General features: G+C 39.2%; 1 protein-coding gene across 3 annotated transcripts; it reads right to left on the bottom strand.

Annotated features, from left to right (window-relative positions):
• Positions 1–359: 359 nt before the first annotated feature.
• si:dkey-75a21.2 (uncharacterized protein LOC794385 homolog) lies at positions 360–9,930 on the bottom strand. 3 transcript variants are annotated; one of them, XR_007400439.1, is made up of 11 exons: positions 9,805–9,930; positions 9,631–9,688; positions 9,455–9,520; positions 9,280–9,331; positions 6,054–6,269; positions 5,773–5,906; positions 5,133–5,399; positions 4,930–4,976; positions 4,363–4,807; positions 2,990–3,061; positions 360–1,248 (listed from the first exon to the last, which is right to left on the bottom strand). XR_007400439.1 is itself a non-coding variant. In XM_049029149.1 (11 exons), exons 2-11 carry the CDS (start codon positions 9,663–9,665, stop codon positions 971–973), a joined length of 1,203 nt encoding a protein of 400 aa, XP_048885106.1. In that variant the 5' UTR covers positions 9,666–9,688; positions 9,805–9,930; the 3' UTR covers positions 360–970. The 3 variants fall into 3 exon arrangements, 2 of the variants coding, with proteins under 2 accessions (XP_048885106.1, XP_048885105.1); XM_049029149.1 differs by having other exon boundaries at positions 4,769–4,804; XM_049029148.1 differs by having other exon boundaries at positions 4,769–4,807.
• Positions 9,931–12,427: the final 2,497 nt, after the last annotated feature.

Here is a 12,427-nt window from a genome sequence, read left to right on the forward strand (position 1 = left end):
GTCGCAACAAGCGGTTTCAAAATTTGCTGTTTCATAACCTATGAAGATGTGCATTACCCATGTTGAAAAACATCTGTATGACTATCTTAACATAGAAGCTAATTTAGTGAGTTAGGTGAAGGCTACATCTGCATCCACATTAGGCCTCCATTGCTCAAAATCATCTATTCTATTAGGCTAGCTACTGTTTGTGATACAAGCTCTACATGCAAAGGTGTGTGTGTGTGTGTGTATGTGTAGGCAGCATAGCAAACTAATGCAACCTGGGTACACACTACTGCACAGTAATGGGACCAACCAGCACAGCAGTGAGAAGTTGGCTCAGTATTGTCACTTGGATATCATTAAATCAATCAAAATTAATGTGAAACAAAACCTTTACTATTAATTTGCTGTTACTTAGTAAAACAGTATTATAATTATTAGATTATTATAAAAAAAAATCATCTAAATAATCAACGAATGAATATACAGCAGGGTAATTTTAAGTACGAAGTATCACTATCCCTTTATTGCATGCCTACACAAAGTTGATTTAAAGTAGACTTGGCACATCTCAGGGTAAAAACAAAAAAAGATGCAGAGCAAGAGTACAGGACACAGTGCAGCACAGGATGCTAATGGTAAAGTGCAAATGGTACATTACTGTCAATTTCCATATAATCTGCGTGTAAGTTTTTGGACTTTGTATAGGTTTGTAAATGAAATTTCAACAGGTGCAACAGGTTACTTTTGCATAAGTTTGTAAAAGAAACTATTGACAATTAATTATGTACAGGACAACAATAAAATTACTGGGAGAAGAGGCCCACTGAATTTCCAGATTTCAGTATTAAACCATCCCCCAAAAAATGCAGCCTCAACAGCTAACCGTACTAACAGTTCATTGCCACACAATGCCCCAATCTGTGATGAGGAAACTTTACCGCCCTCTTTCTCCAGGCAGCATGGATGTTCTATACCACTGTGTTCAGGACTCAAATGCTTCTTTGATCCCCACTTTGACTGAACACTTGTCTAAAGATGTAGGCTGTAGACGTTTTGCTGGTCTTCTGATGGCCTTGGCACTGTATGCTACAGGGTTGGTGGATTTCCCAAAGCCATGCATTGCAGACAGTAGCTTTGCTGGGTTATCTTTTATGTGATTAAACTGCTTGGCCATAGCAACCAGTCCAGGACTAAAGTGGTTGTCATCACGAAGCTGACACAGTCTGTCGATCATGACCTCAACCAAGTCAGCAGGCATTTCTGTCAAAATTAAAAAAATAAAAAGCATATAGGAAACTGAAGTCTAAATCAATATGAAATACTAAAAGGTTTGTATTATTTTTTTTAATGTCCTTACTATTTTTACTTGCAATGTACGTAAACTGTTCTGTCTTTACAGTATTTTCATGTAACTGCTTGACATTTTTTTTCCATTGAAAAAAAACAATGCTTTGAGACTTCACAGTTGGGTATGCATGCAAGAAATAAACCAGCACTCTCATTTATCAACCGTGCACACAAAACAGTTTCGTGTGTAAACTGTGTGTTCGACCATTTTTACGCATAGAATGATATTTCTCAATTTCTTCCCATGTGTAGAAATGTGCATTTATTTACAAACACTCCATGGGTGATGGAGCTGCACTGTCAGTGTCACCATCTAGAATGATTCCTATTAGGGACGTTTTGCCTATGATGGCAGCTATGTTACCATGCAGACGTGACACTGACGTGCTGCTTGGGCCCCCCCCTGGCATAGACGTGAGATCTGTGCACTGCAATCCTTTTTTTGGTGGCCATTTTCAGGTCGAGCCACTGCTTCCTCAGCCTGCGCCCGCTATCGTTACAGGTGACACAGCACTGCTTCCTCAGCCTGCGCCCGCTGTCGTTTCAGGTGACACAGCACTGCTTCCTCAGCCTGCGCCCGCTGTCGTTTCAGGTGACACAGCACTGCTTCCTCAGCCTGCGCCCGCTGTCGTTTCAGGTGACACAGCACTGCTTCCTCAGCCTGCGCCCGCTGTCGTTTCAGGTGACACAGCACTGCTTCCTCAGCCTGCGCCCGCTGTCGTCACAGGTGACACAGCACTGCTTCCTCAGCCTGCGCCCGCTGTCGTCACAGGTGACACAGCACTGCTTCCTCAGCCTACGACCGCTGTCGTCACAGGTGACACAGCACTGCTTCCTCAGCCTACGACCGCTGTCGTTACAGGTGACACAGCACTGCTTCCTCAGCCTGCGCCCGCTGTCGTTACAGGTGACACAGCACTGCTTCCGTGTTTCACCGTCCCCATACTGGGTCTTTCTTTCTTTCAGAAATCTTTACCTCATTCTTGGTGAAGATAAATTTTTCCCACTCTTCTCTTTTTCTACTTTATTTCTTAATAGCAAAATACAGTCACAAAATAACAGTACAAGTGTATAGTGTAAAATATATAAAGCAATAAGGATATAGGGCAGAGGTAGACAATATTATCCAGATTATGCAGGTTTTTGCTGCGACTCCCTAATTAGGTTACTAATATGAGGGCAGACTGGCTGAAGAGTCCTCACACCTGGGTCTGAACGCCTGACCTAAAGGTTATCCCTAAAATCTGCACACACACTGGCCCTTTGTGGTAAGACTTGCCACCTAGATATAGGGGTATGTCTCTCTAAACATGTTCCATTTCTCCAACATGTTCTCCTATTGTGCAGTTCGATGAAGTTCAATGCAGAAGTTATTCGCCCATATATGGATCATTGAGGGCATTTCTTTAACATTTGTTTTGCCTTGTGTGTGCCGTCATATTTAGAATGTGCAATACATTTTGCACGTGTTTTTCTCAAAATTCATTTTGTACGGCTGTAAGTATGCATGAGTGAGAAATACCAATTTGCCCATGCCAACCGGCAATTCATTTGCACACTCTGATAAATGAGAGTCCGACTTTCCTGTATATTTTGAAAATTTCCAGCATGGGGGAGGAAGAGACAGGTCATAAAGACATAGGCAGAACATTACCATGACTGGTTTCATCATTATGATCTTCAATGATGGGCTGGGCATATGTGGATCCCTGGTCAGCAGTGAGGTCTGTGAAATTGTTAATTCAAGAAATTAACACCTTTTAACACCTGACACACACGCAAAAAACATACACAGAGTCATACACACAGTCCACACATTCATTTTTTTGGGTGCAACTCTAATCCCAACTATGACAACCTTAACCCCTGCCGAGTCCTAACCTTAACCATAAGTAACCAAACAAACTACAAAACATTTGATTATTTTTTTTTTATTATTGTATTTACAGTTTTTTTCCTTTTTTTTAATAAAATTGCGTTTTACCTTGTGGGAACATTTTTGGTCCCCACAATGTCATATCTACATGACCACTTTATTAGGTACACCTATTCAACTGCTCGTTGAAGCAACTATCTAATCAGCCTATTATATATCAGTACCAAAATGTATAAGATCATGCAGATAGTGCTCAGGAGCTTCGGTGAATGTTCACATCAATCACACAATGGGGAAGAAACGTGATTTAAGTGACTTTGAACATGGCGTGGTTGTTAGTGCCAGATGGGCTTGTGTGAGTATTTCAGAAACTGCTGATCTGCTGGGATTTTCATGCACAACCATCTCTGAGGTTTACAGAGAATGGGCTGAAAAAGAAAATACATCCAGTGAGCAGAAGTTCTCTGGGTGACAATGCCTTGGCAGAGGTCAGAGAAGACTGGCCAGATTGGTTCAAGCTGAGAGAAAGGCAACTGTAACTCAATTAACCATTCACCACAACCAAGGTATACAGAAGAGCATCTCTTAGCACAAAACGTGTCAAACCTTGAAGCAGATGGGCTACAGCAGCAGAAAACCAGAACTGGGTGCCACTCCTGTTAGTTAAGAACAGGATACAGAGGCTACAGTGGGCACAGGCTCACCAGAATTGGACAATGGAAGAATGTAAAACCATTGCCTGGTCAGATGAGTCTCGATTTCTGCTGCAGTATTTTGCTGTTAGGGTCAGAATTAGGTGTAAACAACATGAAAGCATGAATCAATCTTGCCTTGTATCAGCAACTCAGGCTGGTGGTGGTGGTGTAATGGTGTCTGGGATATTTTTTTGGCACATTTTGCGCCCCTTACTTCCAAGTGAGCATTGTTTAAATGCTGCAGCCTACCTGAGGATTGTTACTGAAAATGTCCATCCCTTTAGGACCACAGTGTACCCAGTTACTAATGTATACTTCCAGCAGAATAATTCTGGAAGAATATCGGACTGGTTTCTTGAACATGACAATGAGTTCCCTGTACTCAAATGGCCTCCACAGTCAGTAGATCTCAATCCAACAGAGCACCTATGGGATGTGGTGAAACGGAAGATTCACCTCATGAAGGATCTACCGACAAATCTGCAGCAAATGTGTGATGCCGTCATGCCAATGTGGACCAAAGTATGTAAGGGAAGTTTGAAGTACCTTGCTGAATCTATGGCACAAAGAATTAAGGCACCTCTAAAGGCAAAACTGAGGTCCGACATGATACTAACAAAGTGCACCTAATAAAGTGGCCAGCGAGTATGTACACAGATGAGCTAAAACATTAAGACCACCCCCATGTAACAAATAATGCTGACTCTTGTAAAAAATATTTCTTCTTTATCCAACATGTCAGCTACGCGTACCTAATGTTAGCTTACCATCTAATATATCCCAGATATTATATATGAGTCAATACATATATTACACTGCTGTTAATAAATGTATCATATCATAAAAAATCATAACAAACCACCTGTCTGTAAGTGCTGTTGATTATGTGTTGCACCTGCTTCTAAAAATACAAAAAAATATGTCAATACAATGTTAATATTCAAGATCTATAACAATTTGCTTTCACATTGCTTAACTCTTAACTCATCTGAAACTGAATTCTGCTATTATACAATAGGATACCTTGTGTGTGTGCACCATACTGCTTCCTGCAAACTTTTTGGTATAGTCTGTGAAAAAGGTCAGTGTCAACGATACATGCAGTATATGATAGTGGTCAAAGTTACATACCAGTTTGTACTTATTTGGTGCCAGCACCACTTATACTTAAGCTAGTCATTTTACATAATTATGACATTTTACTTTCAAGGGAAAATAATTCTTACTTTTGCACGAATGAAAGGTCAGGGCAAATCTCCCGGTTAGTTGAGGCATAGGTGTATCTGTCTCCATACTCCATTTGCAGATCATTCTTCAGGGCAGATAGTGCAGATGAGGGAGAGTGACCAATCTCAAACAGTTTTGTAAGGCTTTCTATGGCCTTCTCTCCCACATCTCGGTGTCTGAGAGCCTCTGCAACAAACAGGTTGTGGTTGTGCTTGTTCTGAATTTTCACCTCAAAGGGAAAGTCAGGCAGGTGTGGATCTTTGCTCCTATAACAACATCACATGAATGTTATGTCTAGTTAATGCCAAAACAAACAGAACATCTGAATTGTGAGCAAGTTTACCAATATACAGGCAGTCCCCTGGTTACGAACGAGACCCAATCCCTATCTTTAAGTCCAAAAAATAATAATGCAGCACATAATAATTGCAAAGTAATAATAAAATTAACTACCTAGTGTTTTGTACCTCAAGCTGACAAACTGCTGAAACCGCACGTAGTGAGCAAATTCATTATTACGAACCTATTTAACCCAAATTTGTAATATAACAGGTTTTATGGCAGTCCATCCATAAGTAAGTTGTCCATGATTTGGACGCTCTTAAACTGGGGACTGCCTGTATGTATACTCAAACTTACTGGTTAATCTTCCCATTATTACAGTGCTTGAGAGTGACAGACATCTTTGCCTGACAGTTTGTATTTTTTGAGGATCTTCTGGAATTTGCCGTCTTAGACTTCACATTTACATTATGCTGACACTTGTAAGAAACCTGAATGAAACACAATGTTTCAGTTTAAATTAGCCAGTGGTATCATTTAATGTTAAATCAAAGCACTGCAGTAGAAATCTAAAACACCTCAAAAGGTCACTAAGAAGTTTTAGGTGATTGATTGCACTTATCCGATTTATCAAATACCTTGTGTAAAACACGTTTCCCCAACCTAGGTCTCGTGACATCAACCCTCCACATCACCCCCGAGCTCCTCTTAGCTGCCTTCACCCACTGCTGAGCTTGGTCTACTGTAGTGATGTTCTTGATCCTGATTGTTGCATCAAACCCAATATGATCAGTAGATGAAGGCACTTGTTCTAGATTGCAAACATGGTACTCATATTGGGGAGGTAGCCAACCCTATGAACAGAAACCAAATTAAGGTTATCAGAAACAAATCATCAAATCCCTGACATCTAACCATGAATAATATGAACTATATGGCCAGAAGTAAGTGGACACTCCGTTAATTAAAAGAAGTGATGAATTATAAGCCTCAGCCATTGCTTACACACATGTATAATGAAGCACACAGCCATGTAATCTCCAGTAACAAACCCTGGCAACAGAAAGAGAAACTGCACAGAAGGAGCGAGTGAGCTGGCACTAAGGGTGGAAATCCTAGGCTTTGCTACAATACAATTACAATTTGTTTTCAAAACTCAGCAATTTGATTTGCAGAGATATTTGAAATGTTACTGCGATACGAAGCAATTCAGTAATACATGATCAATACTTTCAATACAGTAAAACAAGTTGATTTTAGGGGAATTTATTTGAATAAAAAAAATCCTTAAATGTTTAACAGATTATTGAACAAAAAATGTCTACGCACGGAACACCATCTCATTTGTACTTTAACAATAATTTCTGGATATGTATAGCTTATTCTCTGAAAACAAAATATACTATAATGTATTTCGGTCTAGTCTCTACTAAGGTGAGTCCCTATATTGGTTTTGTGAAAGATTTATTTCATTAGAGCCTCATATTAAGTATTCTCTCCGTTCATTTGTTTCCAGGTTTTTGATTAACACTATAACCTAAATATCTCGTGTATGAAAGTTTAGTTTATATTTCGATCAGTTTAAATTGATGCTATCCAGTGACATGGTATTTTGGTATACATATAGCTTTGGGTCACTCCAAAATAAAATCTGAAGTTCGGCATATTTTGCGTTTGTTGCAGTCGTATCACTTCAAATCAGTGGAACCAGAAAATTGGACAAAATAACACTCCACTGTGCATTTGACAGCTATTTTCCATTTATGGTATTTATTTAACTCTATGAAAGAGAATTAGTGTGGGACTGGACTGTATATCTACCTGGGGGGTTTGCTAGCTGGGATCCCGAGGAGTCTCACCATATGGTATAGGTGTGGCAACGTGCTGCATCAGCACATGCTCCCTGACCTGATCTGTATAAATGAGGCGTATCCTTATGTTTAATAAATGTGTCAGACTTTAAACTACAAGAAGTACCACTACACCACCAACATCTTTTTACCTTGTGCATCCACAATATTTCCTCTTTCAAAAGATATAGCTCTTGAGCTGTTCTTTTCTTCAGTGCTAATCGCTACATTGATTAACTAAAACAATAGCATGTGGCACCCCCGCTAAGTGAATTAATGAGCATAAAGATACACTGAATTTATACAGACTCCTGATGTTTGGGGGTCACAATATGCATCTCAGTATTTTAGGCACACTACTGATCTGCTTACCAAAATGTGGGCTTAAGTAAATGTCCATAAAGTACTGAAAAGCCAGCATCCAAATAAATCTGCCTCCCGTCATCTAAAGCGCTGGTGGTTACCGCACATGTACCATATAATCTCGATTACATTGCAACATGATCGCAACAGCCCTAGTCAGCAGGAATACTTGTATTGTTACCTGCATGCTTTGCACCACACTTTGAAAATTGTAAACTAATATATGCATTTGTGAATTTCCGATAATAGCGATAGTAAACATGAAATATGTTTGTTATCATGTAACTGAGTGTTGTGTAAAATTGCTGGCTTCCCTGTCTGTGCCTCTGCTAGCATTAGACCAAGTGCAGCTGTTAATGAAGATATAAATTTCCATTTTAAGAAAACTGCCAGCTCCTTTATTCTCCATTCTGCAAGGGGGTCTGCTGCATTGAAAACATTCTGTGCCTTCTAGGATTGTGGAGTTTGTAATACTGACTATCAGTCCTTTTCCATCCGAATAATACGTTTGTTTATTGGAATGCTTGCTGTTTAATACACCTATTGCAATGCGATTACCTGTGGTTCTCTTATAACTGAGAGGGTTCATTTCTTACATGTTCCTGTCAAATCATTTCTTTTTTTTATAAAAACAGAATTTGGTGTTCTAAAACTTTTTCCCCAAAAAATATCTTCTGAAAACGTGAGCAGTCGTCTTATAATTAGGGTCATCTAATATTCAGGCTGAAACGGTAGTTACCACATAATCACAAATGCCACCGAACAGTGTTGCCTCTCTACCATCTAGACTGTCAAGAATAACCAGTGGATTACAAGACCAGATATCATACCGAAATATTGTAGGTTACTATTGTTTTTTTATACATGCGTGTTATGACAGGTTTCCTGCAGAATTATTATTATTATTATTTTACAGGTTCTACATTCTGGTTCCTATGTAGGTCTACCTATCCTAATAAAATAAAGGTGTGTAGGGGTATGTGATGGAAAAATGTTGATAACTGGCAGTTGAAAACTGATAAAACCAGACACTTCATGATCATTTTATCTTAATATGTTGCTTAGCTATATTAACAAAGCAGTTTTGTTAATTTGATCAGTGTAAAGTAACACCATTCAAGTTACGCCCGACAGCACATAGATAATACTTTCAACATTAAATGACAAAAACTGAGTACAGCAAAAAATAAAAAAAGTACCTTGATGCTGAAAAAAAAATAGCTGACTAACTGATGCTTGTAACTTTATACATCATATTAACCAGTAGAGAATGGTGGATAAGAAAAGCTGAGAAGGTAAGAAAATATGTTTCCAAAGAAGAGAGAAACTGGGGTTGATTTTTTTTTATATAGTGCCTTTCACAAGAGCCACCCCAAGGCACTTTATAAAAATAAGCTGAATTACTAAAATATTCTTGATACATTACAACATCATTAAAAGAGAACAATACAAAAACAGGGAAAATGAAAGACAAAGATTACAGAAATAAAGTCAGATAACGGAGTTATTTCAGATACACTAATACATAATGATACATAATTTAATCTAAAAAATATAGAGATACTACCACCTCTATGGACTAGCCACCTGTGGTATAAAAGTTAATCAGTAGACTATAACTGTAAGGAATCGGTACTATCCGTATTATTACCTTTAAATGAACATAACCATCCAAGTTGGTCGCCGAACCTGAGCACTCTCCCCTACAGAAATAAACATAATGCAATAAATGAAGGTCAACACGGTTGTTACACACGGTAAGTCTGCTAACTGGAGTTCCGATATATTTAATATCCGGGGCACGATAAACTTATTAAATTGCCTACCTGCGCCTCGCACAGACGTTAGCTCCGACTTCTGTACAGGTATATCTAGTGTTTGAGACAGGTAGCCTGGAAGATATATAGTTGTATATCAGAGAAAGTGCCAATTATAACCCTATTAAAGAAAGTTCGCTGCTGCTCATAAAACAGATACTTAAGAGACATAATTCATAAATTACCTCAGAATGGCTGGGGTGTAATTATGGTCTGCCATAACTACTTGCCTAGACCCAATATCTGCGAACAAAAAATAAATTTTCAAATGCAAGCCACTATTATGAGCTTCTCTAAAGCCTAATATTGCTCGTGAAGCAAAGCTTAAAAGTGTGATTCAAAAATATTTCACAAATTACCTCAAATAACTTGTTACTCGCTGTTAAGTTCTTGACTGGACGACTACCCTACTCATGCCCGATTTGCAACACGCATGTGCACCAGTCTTGCGCGTGCGTATACCACACCACATTTTTTTCTTTTGGTTCTTCGTTATGCGGCGTTTATTGGCGTAATGACAAGCGTAAAGATGCATTACCGCCACCTACTGGAGTGGAGAATAGCGCAAGCAATAATCTGAAAAAAAAAACGAAATCCTACAGAAACACATAACCACACACACACTTGTCAAGACACAGGATGTGTTCCTTAACCAGTGTTTCTGAAACATTTACATTTACGAATGTTTTAAATGTGTTTTAATTATTATTGAAAAATCAGTTACAAGTAGCTTGATAATCTAATATAATATGTCGGTCATACTATTAAAGTATATTTAGCTCAATACCAGCAGCAAGCATTAATTAAATAGGCCTGCATGAACGAATGTTTTAAAAAGGTGTGTTTTTATTAATTATTTTAAAAGCGTTAGCTCGATGTAACGACGTTTGATTAGATTGACGTAGCGTATATTTAACTCGATAATGGCAGCAAGCGTTTACATCTATAAAATAGACTACGATTACGAAAGTTTTCAAAAAGGCATATGTCCTGATTACATGTAATATAATTAGGCCTAGGTCTGCAATTAAATGCATATATTGGTAAAGCAAAATCACTAATATCGACTTAAGGAAATAATAATTATTATCCTACAGGTTAAGCAAATAGGTTGCAACCAAGCTAATCATACGTTAATAATAAATACAATGTGTCTCTATAGTAAATGTACATTAATAATCTAACATGTCGATTACACTATCAAGCTAAATGTAAATGATTTTATAATTAATAGAAACATACTTTTTTAAGACATTTGCAAACATATACTTTCAAAAACACTGGTCTAAAGTGAATACATGAATTTAACCCAATGAAAGAACCAAATAAAACCTAATAATGACATTTATTTAAAACATACTAGTAAAACTATAACCAATTGGGAAAATATATGTAATTAGTTTTTTTTTTAAATAATATTTTTTTTGACAATATGCCACCCAATATTTTTCACTGACCAACAAATCCCTCCATAAGCTTCAATTACTTCAAAATTCCGCTGCTCGTATTATTACTAAAACCCCCTCTATGCATCATATTACCCCTGTCCTGCAGCAGCTGCACTGGCTCCCGGTACATTTACGCATTCATTTCAAAATCCTCCTTTATACGTTTAAGGCCATCCACAACCTCGCTCCTCCATACCTGTCTGATCTTATTCACATTGCTACTCCCTCTCGTTCCCTCAGGTCTTCCTCCTCTATTCACCTCATTGTCCCTTCTGCCCACCTTGTTACCATGGGGAGTAGGGCATTCTGTTGCTCCTCTCCCCAACTCTGGAACTCCTTACCAAAAGACATTAGAAATATAAATTCCTTTTCTCTTTTTAAATCTAAACTCAAAACACATCTCTCTAAAAGTGCCTACTCTCTGTGAATTATTTTAGCTTTTTATGCTGTTTTACATTTGTAATTAGTTTTTTTAATTCTGATTGTTCTACATTGTGTAATTCTGTGCGGTGTCCTTGTGTGCTCTGAAAGGCGCCTTTAAAATAAAATGCATTATTATTATTACCAGGAACCTACAGTACTATTCCCGACACTTCAGACCTAGTCGTGGCCCAAACAGTCATCTGAGTGAAACATGGACAGACCTGCTCATGGATTTTAAACCCTACACAGAAAGACATTGTGTTGTAGGAGGACAATGATACCCCCCACCCCAACCACACAAGCTACCCATCTTTAGTGTTTCTCGAGGTAACACGGTCAAATGCACAAGAGTGAAGCATCACATTAGGACCAGGAATCATCCCCCAGCCAAGCAGCGTGCATACTGTGGCCTGAGGGTGATGCTCTGGTGGACAGTGAAAGAGCACAAACAGACACCACAGCCGTGATTAATGGAATACATCATATTCCATCTCTGCAATATTAATCGTCTCCGCCCTTCCCTCACCCCCTGCAGACCGAGTGATATTGCAGTACACCACATCACCTTCAATGGATCCACAACTCAGCGGAAACGGATGCACGTCCACTGTGGGCCGCACAACATCTCAGTCAAGGGAGCCGGAGCAGAGACCTTCACAGTCACGGTTGAGAGGGGGGTCTCGTAACCTGAAGGAGCTGTGGATGGAGCCCCACCGTCTGGTGGTGCACAATGGACTGTTGAGTCCGTCCATTACTTCTTCCAACTCGGGAGACAGACTTATTCAAATTGAAGCGCCCTGTGCTCTCATACCCGAGGTCCTACAGCAGGTGCATGGAGGCCCGGCTTCAGTGCATTTCTCTGCTGAACGTGTGTGGGAAGATGCACGGCAAGTATCTATATTCAAGGACATTAAAACCTGGTGTGAACATCATCAGTGCAAATCATGCCAGACGCGCCAGGCCCTTGTCCACTCATATAGAGCACCTATGGGGGGATCTGACGCAACCCGGCCATTTGAGAGAGTGGCAGCTGACATTGTGGATCTGCCAATCACAGCAAAAGGAAATAGATATGTGCTGCTTCATGGAGTGCCTGAGCGGTTGCACAGCG

Source organism: Brienomyrus brachyistius, chromosome 10 (assembly GCF_023856365.1).
Source record: "Brienomyrus brachyistius isolate T26 chromosome 10, BBRACH_0.4, whole genome shotgun sequence".
Lineage (NCBI taxonomy): Eukaryota > Metazoa > Chordata > Actinopteri > Osteoglossiformes > Mormyridae > Brienomyrus > Brienomyrus brachyistius.